Raw genomic sequence first — 17325 nt, forward strand, 5'->3', positions numbered from 1 at the left:
AGCAGCCTCACTTATTAACAACCACACAAAAAGGAACTCTGAAATGGAGCCAGCAAGACCACAGGAGAAGGCCTTCCTTCTTCCTGGACCTCTGCCAGCATTTCTGACTGGGGTAAAACTTGGCAGCTCACAGGAAGACCAAAGCCGCTAAGCTCTTGGAGTTCCTTGGGTGACATGTGAATAAAGTCCAGGCTCTAGGAATGTGGCCTTCCTACAGCCTGTTCCCGGGCTGCCTTCTTGCTCCTAGCCTTTCTGATGAGTGTGACTAGTGATGGGCCTGATTTCTTGAGACCCTGCCCTCCTCCGTGGGGTGCCGGTACAACCCCAGTCCCCTGCTTGGGGCCCCTCTAGCCTCACCGTCAGTGCTGGCATCATCCACCAGTATGATCTCCTTCAGTAAGGTGGCAGGGCTGGTGTGTAGGACACTGTACACTGTTCGCAGCAGTGTGGACCAGGCCTCATTGTGGAAGACAATGATGACGCTAGTGGTGGGCAGAGGGGGACAGCGTCGGAACTTCTGGTGGATACATCTGGAAAGACAAAAGTATATGCACTACTTCCCAGGTCCCTGGGAATTCCAGGAGTGGGAACAGCTCTATCTCAAGTTTCCCCAAATCATCTTCCATTCCTCTGAATCATTAGCCCACATGGTCATGCCAACCTTCACCTGAAGCTGTTTATGGTCTGAGTCACTGAAACCAGCATTTGGTCTTTAAGACGCTACCATCTTAATCTAATGCTACCACAGCTCAGACCAAAGTATTACTGCCTAGGACCAGAAGCCACTTGGAGTTACCAGGAGCTCTTTGGCAGAGAAGGGCATTAGTGTGGGCAGCCAGTAGAGGACGTTGAGACAGCTGCTGCAGTTGGGAGCAGCTGTTTCCTGAATTTGACTCCCCACAACCTGCTCTAAGCCTCTGTGCAGGCCCTGCTGAACCTCTTCCAACACCAAGCTCCAAGCCAGAGCTGGCTCTGTGCTCTAGCAGTGATGATTAGGCCCTCTGCTGCTTTTGCCCACCTGCTCTCTGCTATCAGCAAGGAGTTCCCTGAGCTGACTTTTCTGTAATATGTATGCTACATAAAGTGTAATGCAATCTACAGGTCCCAGAGGGTAAGTAATAAAGGCCAAATCTGATATCTGAGAAAAGTGGCAACCAGTTCCACACTCAATGGGAGGAAAAGGCTCTTTCTTTTGTAATTTATAGTTCCTCGCTATCCATTTTCTTACCAACTCCCTGTAATGTGACTCTGCCATCACAGTCAATTTCCTGAGAACTTTTCTCTGTCCTCATCACTCCAACAGCCAGTATGAAGCACTGGTTACACTGTCTTCTAGACACCCAAACTCATACAGTGATCCTGGATCGCAAGGAATCATTCGCTGAACACCTTTTCTATTGCCTTTGTTGGTGAGAAATTGCTCATGGAGCTTCCAAAGAGATAAACAATTTACTCTTCTAGCTGCCCACATGCCAAGGCCTATCTTGGCTGAGGAGCTCCTGATAACTCCAAGGGGCTCCTTGTTCTAGGGCCATTCTATTTGGTCTAAGTCTGAAGAACCCTGGTTATAGAGCAACCTTAAAGTGCTGGTTCCACCATCCAAAACTGACAATATAAACAGCTTCAAATAAAGGTTGGAATGACTTCCTAGCCCTGGGAGCTACACTGAAGAAAAGCAGATGGCATGGGGGCTATTCCTGATTACCAAGGCTCTGGTCAGGAAATATTCCCTTTCCCAATAGCTCAGCATGGGGTCCCATGGTCTCTGGGATAGACCTCAGGGCAGGGCAAGGCCACTGGATCCACAGCTTGGTATCAGCCCCTCCCAGGTTCCCTTGTACCAGATCTTGGTCCCAAGTCCTTAGTTCCTTCTCCTTTACCCTGTCACTTTCACAACTGTGTTTTGCTTTTACAGGTCTCTTGGGCCTCTGCCCTGACCATAATATTCCTGAAACCACAGTCTCTATGATCAGGGCAGTTGGTTAGTGAAAGAAAAAAAAACGTAAAGAAAATCCTTGCCTATATTCTCAGATCCCCCTCAGCTTCGTTCCTGGAACTTGGCCTGTGGCCACAGCCCTACTGGTCACAACTCTGGTAAAGCCCTGGCTTTCCCCCGGGCTCTGGATGCTACTCACTCAGAAGGGCGGGTGTCAGGACCCAGGGCTCTCTGCAGGGAGATCCGGTCACTGGCAAAGGCGTTGAAGCAGTGCTTCTTATAGCCCTCTTCTTTTTCCTGGGTCTCCTGCGGTGTCCAGTCACTCTTCTGAAATGCTTTCCCATCTGCCCCAGGGCTGTTGGGGTCCTGCGGTGGCCGTTCCCAGTAAGGCTTTAGCTCACTTGGGCTGTAGAACCCAGTGGGGCAAGACTGGTTTATGGTGACCAGAGGCTGCTGCAGTTCCGGAGCTCTGATCTGGAGCTTGGGCATTGAATCTCTAAGGTTGTTCACAGCCCCTAGCATGAGATCCAGGACATGATCCTTCTGGCCCACCAGAGACTTCAGCCATAGTTTCTCTGTGGCCTGCTCTCTGTTGCTTTCATCTTTTTGTCGGATGAAGAGGTAGAGCATGAAGATGCTGCCTGCCATGGCCAGGCGCAGAGGCATATGGCGTCTGCGGAGGAGCCTCATCCTCCACAGAGTGTGATCCCGGCACGCTCAGTTCTGAGCCCTGGGCCTGACCTTGGAAAGAGCTTGATAAGTTGTGGTGGCCACCCCTTGGGGCTTCAGCCTGAGAAGGGAAGGACAAGGAAGAAATCAGGCAAGGTAGGGGTGGAGTGGGTCTTGGGGTTTAGGGCTCAGGTCTAGGCTTTGTTCTGAATGGTGGCATTGCCTTACACTGTCACCATGCCCAAATTTTCTCTATCTGCAAGTTGAGGAAACCAGATTCCTGTTTCTAAGGAGTTTCTTTCCTGTTCTAAGACTACTACATTTGTGGATTTAGGATAACTAGAACAATGAAACTCTACACGAGGAGATCTAACTGACATAATCACTTTGTGAGACAACAGGTGCCGGTAAGTAAAATTTAAAACAAACACACACATGAGCCAACAATTTCACTCTGAGTTTTCTAGCCCTGATAAATTCTTGTGCAAATGAGCCAGGAGCCTGCACAGGAATGTTTATAGCAGCACTGACTAAAATGGTAAAAACTGGTAACAACCTACAAGTCCATCAGGAGTAAAGTGTGAGATATCAGTACTCTGGAGTTCTCTACAGCCATGACAAAGAGCCCCTTCTTCATGTAAGACCATGGAAGTGACACGATGAAAAAGCTAGTTGCAGACAGACACATACGATGTGACCTCATTCATAGACTATTTGAAAACATACTAAAATTAAGCGGTAAGTAGTTTATGAATTCGAATGTGGCAAAGCTATAAAGAAGCAAGACATGGGTGTGCACACCTGTAACCCCAACACCCGGGGAGCCGAGGCAAGAGAATTGCAAGTTTGCGCTCAGCCTGGGAAATTTAAAATTTTTATTTTATTTTACTTTTTGCTGTGGTACTGGGGATTAAACCAAAGGCCTCTGCACCGAATTGTATCTTCGATCCTTTCTATTTTTTATTTTGCAGCAGAGTCTTGCTAACTTGTCCATGTGGCACTTGAATTTGTAATCCTTTTGTCTCAGCCTCCCAGAATGCTAGTGCAGGCATGAGCAATTATGCCTGGCTCTACTGGGCAATTTAGCAACTTAGTGAGTCCCTTCTCAAAATCACGTATATATATCTATATCTATCTCTATATCTATCTATCTATTCTAAAAAGGAAAAAAGGCTGGGGATGTGAGAAGGTCCCATGTCCCATCCATGGAAACAAAAGGAACAATAAAGTTTATAAAGTCAGGCATGTTGGTGCACATCTGTGATCCCACCATTTGGGAGGCTGAGGCAAAAAAATTGCCATGAGTTCAAGGCCAGCCTAGGTTATGTAGTGAGTTCAAGGCAAGGCCTATTTCAGAAAACCAAAACCAATCCAAAACACGATAAGCAACTTGGGAGGATCTCACTGCAGTGTATGTGTTCAGTATGGGTGACTCCTGGATTCAAAATTCTTGTGCCAAAAGGTTTTCATCCTTCCAGATAGAGTTTAACCTTCTCATTTGACAGACAAGATCCAGCAACATTAGCTAGCTGGCCTAAAATGATACTGCATCGTTATCTCTCTGTTGTATCTATCATTAATAAATGACATAGATTCAAAATGAACAGTGGACTTTATTTGGTTTGGGGGTTTTGTCTGTTTATTTTTGTTTCTGTTTTTTGAGATAGAGTCTTGATATGTAGCACAGGATGGCCTGGAGCTCAGAGCAATCCTCTTGCCTCAACCTCTTAAGTGCTAGACATTTTATTTTTGTTCTCATATCTTTAAGAACTATTTCAGATTAGTCTATTATAGGAGTAAGTGCTTGCATAGCTTACACTTGTTAAAAGGATTTCAAACGTCCACTCCTGGTACCTCTCATTCACTTTTGCAGGGAACCAAAACTAGAATTTAAAACTTTTTCCTGAGAAAAACAGCACATTTATCCTAGGCAGTAAAAGTTTTCAGTCAATGTTTCATTCAACTACATGCTCAATAGCACAGAAGCCTAGTGATAGAGAAACTACCTGGTGACACAGACTAATAGTACAGAACAAAAACTATCTAATCACTAAGTTCCCCACAATAAATGTAATTATGTGCAGCAAACATGTACTGTTAAAAATTAAAAATCAAAATAAATGAAATGATGCAAAACTTATTTCCCTGAGAATACTTTATAGCAGCATAATGGAGATATCAAGAAAAAGTCAATTGAATATTAAAATTACTCTGAAAACGTCTAAGCTTTATTTCAACTTAGTAGAAATCTGTTAAGTAATAGTGACCACAAAACTGTCCTGTGATGATAAACTGACTCTACCGGAAAGCCACTTTTGTTCTGTATAGTTTACAGCTTGAAAAATCCCAGTAACACTTGCAACATAGCACATAAATCTATTTCCAGTACAAAGAAGGTTAAGTACTAGACGTGATACAAGGCCACTTCTTCAGATTGTTTTTTGACTGCACAAGGCACTACAGAAACAAATGTTTGAGTTGATTTCACGTCTTAAAATATTGGAACTCAAGAAAATTGATGCTACTCTTTAACTCTTGAAGTATATTAAAAGACCCAAAACACTAAATAATCCTACATATGCCAAAAAATCTACTAACTCTTTGAAATCTTTTTTTTTTTTTTTTTTTTGGTATGGTAGATTGAACTCACAACCATGCACCTGTAAGACAGGCACTTATGCAGCTGTGCTAAATCCCTGGCCCTTTTTTCTTTTATCTTTTTATTTTTTTGATTTTTTGAAATCTTATAAAAAATTATTTAAAATCCATTAGATATGTGTTGGGGTGTGAGAGGCAGGAAAAATTAACCTCTTCCAACTCCAGGTATCCCAGTTAGTAGAAAGAATGCACTTTATGTTTAATAGTCCTACTTATTTCCTAAAATAAAACGTACAACTTTAAGTCAGCAAAAAGGGATGCAAAATGGTTACACTTTTAAACAGGACAACTAAAAATGAGGTAATCACACAATATGATCTGTCAGCAATGGGCATCTTAGGCCCATGGTTACTGTTCAAAAAGGTAATTTGCAGGGCAGGGTACACAGCTCAGCAGTTGGGCTCTGCCAGAACAGGTAATTTATGGACTATCCTGGTTGTCTGAATCAATGAATGGGTCTTAAGTTTTAAAAAGGACTTGCTTATAATGCTTCTCAAACACTTCACATTGATTACAACACAGGTCACTAGGAAACTGAATCTGTATGTACTGTATATTGTAACTGGTAGTTCTTTTTTTTTTTTTTTTTGACCAAAAGCCTACAGCACCCAGTATTTCCAGGTGGTCTCTCATCCAAGTACTAACCAGGCCCGACCCTGCTTAGCTTCCAGATCAGACGAGATCGGGCGCATTCAGGGTGGTATGGCAGTAGGCTATAAATAGTAGTTCTTAAACCTAAGACCAATGCCAGACCATTGCATCTCTTTACCAAGGAATAAATTAAGGTTACACAAATACTAACTGAAATTATGCAAGTGTTCTATCCTGGAGTGCACAGACAAAAACAGCTACAAAACTGAGGTTCTCTTTTCACAATACTGTCCTTTACAGGCATCACCTTTTCTAATCCCTTTTCTCTCTTCTCCAAGATGAACATAAATTGTCAAGCCCTAAGGAAATTCCAATCCACGATCATGATAAGCTAAGAGAAATTTCTGTGGGCTAAAAGGAACACAGAGCTGGGAAGATGAGGAAAATCCAAGAAAAGGGGTGCTCTCTGGAGGGAGCTGGTGTACCCCAGCGACACTGCCATAGAGCCACAGCCATGACACAGGTGCGGACGACAGCTTGGGAGTTGTTCCAGCAGGAAAACACCTCTGGCTTCAAACTCAACAGCTGGCGTCTCTCCCCATATTTAGTCCTGGCCTAAGGCTTTCAACACTGCCCTACCCATATTTTATAAATACAGTTGGCCTTTGAACAACACAGGGGTTAGAGGTACTAACTGCTCACTCAGCTGAAAATCTAAGTTTAACTTTTGAATCCCCCTCAGATTAACTACAGAAAGTCTGCTGCTGCCTGGAAGCCTCACTGACAACATAAACAGCTGACTAATGCATACTTACTGTGATATATATATATATATATATATATATATATATATATATATATAATAGATAGTGAAAAATACCCGTGAACCAAGCAAAGCTGTTTTTTTACTACGATACTTGATTTTCTGCAGAGATGAACACCACATGGAGATAGTATCACAGGGCATTTTAAGCAGACATTCACAGTACTTACCATGTTAGCACAGGGGGGTAGCTATAAAATTATTACAGTAGTAGAGGGTATACTGAAATCAACTTATGTAGTTATGATTTTTTAAACTTTAAATTTTCTTTTATAATCATAGGGATTGAATCCTTAGGTATGTTAGGCAAGCACTTTACCAGTAAGCCACATCTCCAGCCCTTATGCCTTACTGATTTACTTACTCTATATTTGGTGCTGGAAATTGAACCCAGGGTCTCCCTCCCACTAAGCACATGCTTTACTACTGAGGTATAGGCCTAGGCCCCAGTTGTAATTTAATGCTCCATCTCTATATTTGTTAGGTGGTACCATGCATGCTCAGCATTTGTGTGCATATATGCTGATAAATTTTATCTTATTTATATTATAATATATTTATGTATGTTTTATGGTAGTAAATGATAGATCACTATATATATTATATATATTATGCAATCATGACATACTTAATTTTATCAATGCCTTAACTTCCTTTGAGAAGTGGGCTGATTGACAACTCACTCAGGAGTCTGCCTGTCTCTTAGGAGCTATTTCTAGTCCTCATTCCTTTTCTCCAATAAATTTTCCTACTCTTAGTATTTTTTTTTTTTTGGTTCTGTTTTTTCTGGGTATGGTGGTACATGCCTATAATTCCAGAACTTAGGAAACAGAGACAGGAGGATTCTCACAAGTTCAAGGCAAGCCTGGGCTACATGGTGAAATTCTTGTCTCAAAAAAAACATAGCAATTCTTATAATGCCAGAACTCTGAAGGAGGAGGATTGAAAATTTGAGCCCAGCCTAGATGACTTAGTGAAAGCCTGTCTTAAAATAAAAATAAAAATAAAAATAAAAAATGGGCTCAGTATGAGGACCCTTGATTCAATCCCCATTACTGTAAAAACAAAATTAAAAAAAATTTACATTGCTAGGCTATGAGGTCTGTCACTTCTTTAAAAAACTGTTGAAAATCCACTCCCCAAAGACTGTGTAAAAGTGGTGCCATGCAATTTAAACTTGTGTTGTCCACGGGCAGATTGTATTCTGTATCTACTTAGTTTCTACCAAAAATAAAATAAACTTTTTTTAAAAATCTGAGGCTCTATAACACCTTTCGAACAAGACAGAGCATAGGTGTACACCAATTTCCATCCTGAGCACGTGTTCCATGTTTTGAATATTTGCAAAACTTTCCGTGCCAAGCTTTGGAAGAACGAGTCTCATGACTGAGAACTAGATGTTAGTGGCAAGAGGCCTGGGCACAAGTCCAGGTTCTGCCCTTCTAGTAATAGCACCTATCTCCTAGGGCTGATATAAGGATTATCGTTAAAAAAAACTCATGGAAGAAGTTTGGTGATCTCTGTGGATGGTAAGTTCTCAGAACGCATTAGTTTTTATCATTAGTCACGTGTGACCCACAGGCAATTTTCTTAATCCCTGTAAGTCTCAATTTCTTCATCTATAAAGTGGGGGTAACTAACACCTAACTCACAGGGTTATGGGGGGATTAAATCAGATAACGTATGTAAAATACTCAGCAGAGTCCATGTCATTTCCTAAGCCCTTAATAAATGGTTTGAAGTATTTCTTTTCTTATAATTAATAAAACCACACTCATCACCCCTTGCCTGTTTTGCTTGAACTATTTAAACCTGCCTGAAGAGCACACTGGTGGCAGGAGACACACACATCCAGGGAAAATGTGGTCGGCCTGATTTTAGTGTGGAGCAAAGTTTTCACTCTGGGCTGGAAAAGAGGGGTGGTTTCTTTCATAACATGAGATTCAGGAGCATCAACACTTAAATAAAAGATATGTCCCAGATTGTTTCGCATTAAGTATTGTTCTCTCTGCCAATATCACTAAGTATCTGCTGTCTGCCAGGGACTCTGCAAGATGAAGAGAGTACAGAGATGAGCAAAGCCAGGCCTCAGGGAGGGAACAGTCAGTGGAGGGAGTCAGATTTTTTTTGGTGGTCTTTTTCCTTTGTTATCGGTACCGGGGATTGAACTCACGACTGCCTGCTTGTAAGGCAGGCACTTATGTCTGCTGAGCTAAATCCCCAACCCTGAGGGAGTCAGGGAGGCAGCATGAAGAGGTACCCTTGGGTGCTGAAGGAGAAAGAAGCTGGAAACTCAGTCGAAGGAAGGGGGGCAAAGAAACCTTGCAGGGGGAGAAGCTTGGGTAGAGCACCAGATTGAGAGAAAGCAGCCTAGGAGAGGTGAGCACAGTCCAGGCAGAGAGAAAGTCCCACACAGCCAAGGCCTACTGATGGGAGGCAGAATGATTAACCAGAGAATGCCCATAGTCTGATATGACGGGGGTGTAAAGTCTGGTAGAAGCAGTAGAAGATGGGCCTGGAGTGGCTACTGAGGCCAAGTTATCAGGGCTTTGTTTGTCATGCTGAGGAGTTTGCCCTTGACCTGAGGTACCAGGTATAATAAAGGAGCCCAGCACTCTAGGAAAAGCAATATGACATCTGGTAGATGGTGTCTAGGGATGGATCTGCTTGGCAGCTGGACAGTCAGTTAGGAGGGGCCTGGGCACTGGGCCCAGGAGAGCGATGCCAGGGCAGAGAGGGCATGTGACGCTAGCGAAATTCTCTTGGGTGATGGGGTAGGACACTGGAAGACACAAAGGGGTGTGGGACCCTTCCTTTCTCTAAGGGATTTAAAAGTGTTTCTGGGGAACAGGAAGAGGTAGCACTGGGTCCAGGTACACCTGCCCTGGGAGGAGACAGGATCAGGAAAAAGATCTTTTTTTTTTTGTCTGTTTGACAGAGGTTCTCACTATATAGTTCAGGCTGGCCTTGAACTCGCTGTGTAGCCCAGGCTGGTCTTGAACTTGCAATGATCCTCCTGCCTCAGCCTCCCCTGTGCTGGGATTATAGGCAGAAAACACCTTTTTACTGAGTCCCCCTTTGTATTTTGAACCCTGACTACATTTCCTATTCAAAAGTTAATAAAATTAAAACATAACAGTCGCACAGGTGGCAAACACCAAAGAAAGAAGGTAAAGTGCCCCATGAGCTTGGTGAGGGTTTCAAGGCAGAAAGGATGATTCAGAAATGTCCCATCCTGGCGGCTGAGCTATGCTGGGGTCAGCACAAGGCTGCTTGAGGGAGGTGCCTCTTCAGCGCTGGAAGTGTCGCACAAAGCTCACACAGAAGGCTGCAGAATAGGGACACTGGATCCTAGGGTTGTGTTTTTTCTTCTGCTTTCCCACTCTAGCAAGGAGAGGGCAGGTGGAGACAAAGGTGTGGTAATGCCGAGTTACTAGCAGTATCAGCGCTCAGGACTTACCTCCAGCAAGATCTCTCCGGCTGAGTTACGCTAATTTCTTCATCCTGGCACCACTGTGGCCTCTTGTAGTGGGGTTTGTCTTTGCTCCTCGTATTTCCCTAAAGAAAGGAAACCAGGGTTAAGTTGAGCTCCTCTCAGTCATCTACTCTCTCAATATAACCTGGAAGTCTAAAGCTTTCTCTCTAGGACCTGCAGTTCCTCAAGGTACTGACCACATCCTGAAAGAAACGAGACACCTATGATTAGACTTGGCAGCAGGGCACTCACTGTTTGCTCAGTTTGCAGGCAGCAGAAGAGACAGCAATTCAATAGAAGCCACAGGAGTTTGAGATTAAGGATTTCTGCTCTCTGTATAGGAGACGATTCCCACAAGTGTGATTAATAAGGGCAGCGAGGTCACCCTGCCACCAGCTTTGGAGGAGGAATAGGCCCTACTATTTGTTAAGTGCAGGGCTTCACAGGACCCCAAGTCCTGCAGATCTCCTGCATCTCAGGCCTTAACGGCTGGCCTCCAGGATCACCAGCAAGAGTGCTCACAGCCTCACCCACTCACTCCTCTCCTCCTGCTGCTGCTGAGTATTAGTTCCCAAGCCTTTTTCCTCCACCCATCCTTGGGCTGCCACTCTCAGACTGTCAGTGCTGAGGTTTCACCAAAAATCCTCTTCTGGGAAGCCTTTCTAGATTGAACAAATTAGACTTGCTTTTCTGGGCCACCAGCCAGGAGGTGAACTTCTCTCACTAGTACAGGGAATAGATTCAGGGTCTCCCTGACTGCTGGTTACCATCACTGTATACAATTTCATAAAGCAAGTTTACAGTGGGGCAAATCAGCATGAAAATCATTTCTAAGCAGACCAAAATAGGATGGAAAAGGAAATACCAAAGTACATCACTTTGTAAAACTTTTGTTAAATGAAATGAGGCTACAGGGGTTTCACTAAACAATGGTTTATCTTTTTTGGCACAAGATCTCACTATGGAGCCCAGGCTGTCTCAAACTTACGATTTTCCAGCATCAGCCTCCCAAGTGCTGAGAATATGGACGTGTATCATGCACGTGCTACAAGTATCTGAGTTCCGTGCTGTTCTGCTGTGAACTATTAGCTTGCACTCTTGACTAATATGGGTGAGGCTGCTTGCTGAAGTGACTTTGCTGGTGACACGTAGCCAGTGGCTCCTGGGACAGAACTGTTTCCCAACTCCCAGGTCACTGCCCTGCTTGCCTCTTTTAACTACCACTTGGAGGTCACATGGGACTGTGCTCCCCTGAGCCTCCCCAAACCCTCTCGACGGCATCTGCGGTCCTCCCAGCTCCCACCCAGCCACTCAGAAGCTTTAAACACATGGAAACTAGGAAGTTGAATGTGAAAGCCAGGGTCAGCCACCTGGAACATATCCTTGTTGGCCAGGTGGCATCTTTTTTTTTTTCTTCTGAAATCTCAGTGTTGACAGGTGGTATCTTTGTAACAAGTTTCTTCCTGTTTATCAAATGAGCTGCTCACCTTGGGGAGACATGGCATACAGGAAGCAAGACTTCACTGCCATCACCACAGAGATGTTTGCTCAAATTGCTCAGACTGAGCTCACGATCTCTTCGAAAAGCAAAGCAAGACTGTCACCAGTGTCTCATGGAGGGCAGAGGTGTGTGGGGCTGAACATAATGTAGGAGAGATAACAGGTGGGCTCACATTCCTGTTGGGAGAGGGGTCCTTTCTCCCTCACTAACACTTTCTCTTTACCAGACACAGCGCTTGCCTGTCCTGTCCTCCCCAGACCTGCTGTGAGGAGGAGCAAGTTTTCTCTCAAAAAGCTCTTCTCTCACCTCTAAACTTTTTGATCACAGAAGGCTGGGAGATTTCCACTTTCCTCCATAATTACACCTCTGAAACACTTTGCCTTTTCCCCTAGACCAGACCTGCAGTACTGCAGCTTATTTTCCCAGAAAGATGCACTGAAAGTTATTTTTGTAGTAAGTCTATCAAAAAATTTTCCCCATGCTGGGCATGCTAGAGCACACCTGTGATTCTGACACTTAATAGGCTGAGGCAGGAGGATCGTGAGTTTGGGGCCAGCCTAGGCTATGCATAGTGAGTTAATGGCCAGCTTAAACTACATAGTGAGACCCTCAATAGTGAGACTCAAAAAAAAAAAAAGAGGAAATTTGACCCAGCATATCTAAATTCATTTTCTGTTTACACAAGCTGTTAAGCTGAAGCTATTCAAACATAAATTTTCAACAGAAAAACCCAACCCAAATTTGTTCACCATTGTATACTCAGATTAATGTTTGGCAAGATAGTAGGTGCTCACTAAATCTTTTTTTTGGCTTATACTAAGCACAAGTCACTGAAAATCGAAACAACAGGTAGCCAGATATGAAGTTCAATAGTTCACAGGCTTTTCTCTAGAGGATTTCCAGGCCAAGTTAAATAGGGATACAATTTATCTCAAGGATTCCAGGAATGAAAGAGATTCTCAAGCAGGGGAAAGGTAGGCTTCTCTAATTGCATGGGAACCCTGAAGACAGCCAGGCTGGGTTTGAGAGAAGTGAAAAAGAAATTGAATTGGGTGTTACAATTTGTTGGTTGCAGGATGAGGTTGGGGCCAATCTCCAGATTGGAGGGGGCGATGAAAGAGGCTAGAATTGGGGTTTTCCCTTCTTGCCTACCCAACAATCTGCTCTTGACTACAGAGCTTCTACCCATCGGATACTCAACTTGCCACACCCTGAACTCAGGGCCTGAGCCTGGGTCCCTAAGCTAGCCAGCCTTCCCGCCTCCCCAGTGTAGCCAGTAGCATCAAAATCCTTGAAACACCCGGTTCCTGCTTCTTGCCCTTGCCCTGGCTCTAGCCCACTCAGTGCCCCTGGTCTTCTCTTTTTTGGGTTTACCCCATGCCTACTCCCAAATCCTGCTGATTCATTCTCTGCCTCCAGAATCCTCCCCTTTCTCTACTCTCAAAACCAGTCATCTGCAACTTCATCCTTATCACCCAGCATCTGAAGGATCAACAGTAGCTGCCTGACAGCCTCCTTTGCCTCAGGCCTCTCTCCCCTTTCCACAATCAGAAAGTCAGGTTTATATTTCCTTGGTGCCTTTTGATTGCGGCAGAAACCAAGGCTCGGGCAGTCTGCTTTCTGTCTGCACTCACTCTCACAGCCTGACCAGAATCTTGGTACTGGTTGTGTCTCCCCTCGGAATGCTGCCCTTATCTTCTGGCTAAGCAGCCACATTTCCACTCTTTCAAATTCTCACTCACAACCCTCTTTTTCCAAGAAGTCTTTCTAGACGAAGGCGGATCCTCCCCTCCCCTCAGTGCTCCCAAGTTACCCTCACTACCCATGCTTTCTCATTTAGGTCTTCCCCACACACAGGAGGAGCGTGAACCAACAAGCCCAGACACCAGATCCCATTTTCTTCTCCTTTCTGAGCCTTAATCCCAGTCCCTAAACTTGTGCATCTGGAATGTTTCTCCTGACTCATCAGTCTGGCCTCCTAAGCCTGCACCATCCCTTGGGCCTGAGGTGTGTAGCTAGGCCACTTCCTGCCTGTTTGTGCTTTGCTTTCCATTTTATACAGAGAGAGAGCTGAAGGTAAAAATCAGGTTTCTTCCTTCCTTCAAATCTCTGCCTAGGACTGGATACTGGGCTGGGCAAGGTATAAGAGAAAACCGTGACTCTACGCATGTGAGTATCACAGGTACTATAAAAGAATCTTCTAAGAGAAGGCCCCTTTTCTCCTGGACTGAACCTATCCTGTTCACCACACAAGCCTTTTTACACAGCACAATTACAGCATTGAGCTCCACACAGAGGCAGGCACTGCCCTGCACTTGACCTCTTGTTTATTCAAATTCAAATTCTCATCTCCATCAAATGAGAAATGACATTTTGAGCCTTCCCAGAGAAGGGTAGGGGCTATATGAAAAACCAAGGTCACCCACATATTCACATGTCCCTCTCGACACATATATACCCAGTTTGGTCCTTAGTTTTACTTCCCATAGCTGGGGATGTTGGAATGCATCATCAGATTCAAACTCCTGGGTTCAAGCAATCCTGTCCCAACTTCCCTAGTATCTAGGACTACAGGTGTGTACGTGTGCACCCAGCTCTATTGTCACTTTTCATATGACTACTTACATCAAACTGAATTAGAGTTATCATCTCTCTTTTATGTAGAAGGAAACTGAAGCACAGAGAGGTTAATTAGATCAAAGTCACATAGCTAGGAAGTAGCAGAGGCAGAATCTGCACTCAGGCCCTGTCTCTCCAAAGCCCCCTCTCTTTACTATGACATCATATTGTCTTGTATTTGCCGAAGCACTTTCATCTACACCTTCTCATTTTCTCCCCACCCAAGGAGTGTTTATGTGATTTGGCCAAGGTTGTACTGCTAAATTAATGACAGAGCTGAGTCAGCCTCCTGCTCCCTGCATTATACTCACTGCCTTTGCGTAAGAAGCCCGCAGCGCTAGGATGAGCTGCCCGCTTAGCTCTGACTTTTGTTGTAGAAGATGACTGCGCAGACTAAGTGTAGGGTCACATCTCCTATCCAGGTTTCTCTCCGCTGATCTTGGGTCAAGTCAGTTCTGATCTCAGAGGGGCCCTGAGCCCTTCCATGCTGTTCTGGGTGGGAGTTAGTCCTGCTGACAGTGGGCACTGGCTATTCACTAGCACAGTATGTTTCACGGTTCCACCAGCTACCAACTTCCTCTTCCTTTGACAGTCTTGTACTCCTCTCTGCCTGGGTGCTCCAAGAAGTACTTTTCTCCTGTTACCTCGGGGTTCCTAAAGTGCAGAGCTCCCTGAGGGCATGGAGCTGGGATGTGCCTGCCATGATACTAGCTATTACTGCTGGATACTTTGAGTGAAAGTATATTTCAAAGCCTCAACTTGCCTTGTTCTAGTCATCACATGAATCTGCGTATCTCATTCTCTAGTCCTTCCTGTGATGGATAAGGATGCTCCTCATCCCTCAACAGGGAAGAACGGGGCCTGTATAGGGCACACACAATCCCTCGAGGTTTCCTGGTGCGTCCAGAGTTATTAACCTCATCTATTGCCCATAAATTGCATGTGTGATCCCAGGGCAAGCTACAGCTGGTTACTGCAGCAATGTAGTGAGATCTGTTGTAAGCTTTGCTGGCCAACTGATTTCCTCTACCCTGCACACAGGCAGGAGGTCCCGGTCCCACTCACCGCAGGGGTCTGGGTCTAGGATGACTGGCCCCAACTGCAAAAAACAAGCTGTTTCTCCTTTCAGTCAGGGTGAGGCTTGGAACAAATGACAAAAGAAAAAAAACCAGGAAGTTAGTGACAGTCACAGTCACATATACCCATTAGACCTCCTCCCACGCAATACCACACAATCACAATCGTCTCCCTCCCTCCAACAGGCCCAAGTATCCGAGTCTGCTCAACCCGGCTCTAGGGAAGCCCCCCCCCCCAGGTTTCCCCTTGATTGTTCCGCCTTTTTAGGTGAGAGGTGGCACGGGCTGCAGGAACTTCTCTGACTTTCTGCACAGAACACATGGGGTGGCCCAAACTGGGGAGACGCGAGTGCAAGCGAAGTGGGGACTTGGGTTGGTAAAGAGCGAGAGAGATCTGAAGGGGGTGCTACAGCGCGTCTCGCTCCCCCAGGTTCCAAGGTCTGGGCTCCCGGCTCATCCCTTGGATCCTAGAGCGCAAAATTGAAGGGGTCCTACCAAGGGAGGAGCTACAGACCAGGGCGCCTCACGAGCGGAGAAAGGAGACACCGGTCTGGCCCGGCCCCTTTATTTTACTGTGGGGTGGCAGGGGAGGAGGAAGAGAAGGCTGGTGGAGCGAGCCGACGGAGGGGAGTCCCGGGGAGCAGGAGCCCTCCAGGACCCTGGGCCAGCAGGGGTCGCCGGCTCCGGCACTTACCTGGACCTCGGAGGCTGAGCCGCCGCCGCCCGCTCGGAGTCCGCACCCCGGCGGCCCCGAGGGCGAGGGCCAGGCGAGGGCGGGGCCGGGGCGGGTTCCAGTCTTGGAGGCCGGGTGCCCCGGGCCAGGTGCTCCCAGCCGCGCGGGCGGCACCCCGGGGCCACGGCAGGCGGGGGCGCCCGGCTCCCCCACACCTCGGTCCACCCCGGGACGCCGGATTTTACGCTGAAACAGATCGGAGGGTCCTGGACGCCCCAAAAGCCACAGAGCGGCAGCGCTGCGGGCAGGGAGCCGCGTGGTACCGCGCGCAGCCTGGAGGACGGCGTGGTGGGAGCTCCCTGAGCCGCGAAGCTCCGCCTGGTTGACCGGAGGAGCGGCCGGCGGGCGAGGCCCGGGGCTTGCCCCGGGTTTGATTTCATTTGCAGGCAGGGCTTGGGCGAACGACGCCCTTCCCCCATCCAACACGAGCTGGTTTTAACCGCGCGTGCCTTAGTACCAAGCGCCAGATTGAAACATCAGCTTCACCAGGTCCTTACCGTTACTCGGACTGTACACAGGAGGTGCTGATCGCATAGCTAGAGGCTTTCTCACAGTGTGATTTCCTGAACAGCTCTATGAGTAGCAGCAGGGCACGCTACAGGGAAGTGAGGTTCAAGGCCCCACAGCAGATAGATGTGCAGAGATAACCTGAAACCCTGGGGAAGTAGCCCAGCAATTTGAGTTTTAAAACTTCCTGGTGAGCAGGTGTGGTGGAACAGAACTGTAATTTCATTACTCTGGGGTGCTGAGGCAGGAGGATCACAAATTTGAGCCCAGCCTGTATGACTTAAGGAAAAAAATTTTTCCCTAAGAGGCGATCTCCCTATGTAGCCCAGACTGGCATTGAATTTAAGACAGTCCTCCTGCCTCAGCCTCTAGGGTCCTGGGATTACAGATATGGGTCGCCACATACAGATTATATATACACGGTTGAGAATTTAGGTCAGTGCAAAGGCCTTGGGTTCAATCCCCCAGTGCTGCAAAAATGTCTTCCTGCTGATTCTGGTGCATATTCAAATGTGAGAATCATTGAACAAGTAGTGGTGACGCTGGAATGACAATCTAGTTAATTTGCATCCTGTGGGTAATTATCATTCTGTATGTAACCTTGTGGGTTCTTAGTCTTAAAGAAGTGACTGGGAAGGACTAGGGGAACCATTTGAGGATTAACAGTTGAATGAAAAGGAGCAATATTATTTTCTAATATGGGACCTCATGGTAGAACTGAGCTATTCCTAAGAGGG

The 17325-nt window shown here is 46.0% G+C and overlaps 1 protein-coding gene and 1 pseudogene across 3 annotated transcripts in view; both read right to left on the minus strand.

The window, feature by feature from the left end:
* The window catches only part of Galnt6 (polypeptide N-acetylgalactosaminyltransferase 6), a 35069-nt gene extending 18381 nt beyond the window's left edge, over window positions 1–16688 (minus strand). Inside the window, exons 1-5 of one of the 3 annotated variants that reach the window (XR_010049282.1) lie at window positions 16043–16483; window positions 15338–15412; window positions 10138–10235; window positions 2136–2726; window positions 358–530 (exon numbers count right to left, since the gene is read on the minus strand). Coding sequence is in view for 2 of the 3 variants with exons in the window: in XM_013159413.3 (XP_013014867.1) it covers window positions 358–530; window positions 2136–2626 (664 nt within the window). In the remaining variant the exon portion in view is untranslated. Of the gene's footprint in view, window positions 1–357; window positions 531–2135; window positions 2727–10137; window positions 10236–15337; window positions 15413–16042; window positions 16484–16578 lie in introns of those variants that run through there. The other 2 variants (XM_013159413.3, XM_013159412.3) reach the window with 2 other exon arrangements.
* LOC111753376 (5S ribosomal RNA) lies at window positions 5860–5977 on the minus strand (annotated as a pseudogene).
* Window positions 16689–17325: the final 637 nt, after the last annotated feature.

The sequence above is a fragment of the Cavia porcellus genome, unplaced genomic scaffold (genome assembly GCF_034190915.1).
Source record: "Cavia porcellus strain 051 isolate PalLab524CR breed Dunkin Hartley unplaced genomic scaffold, mCavPor4.1 scaffold_8, whole genome shotgun sequence".
Classification (NCBI taxonomy): Eukaryota; Metazoa; Chordata; class Mammalia; order Rodentia; family Caviidae; genus Cavia; species Cavia porcellus.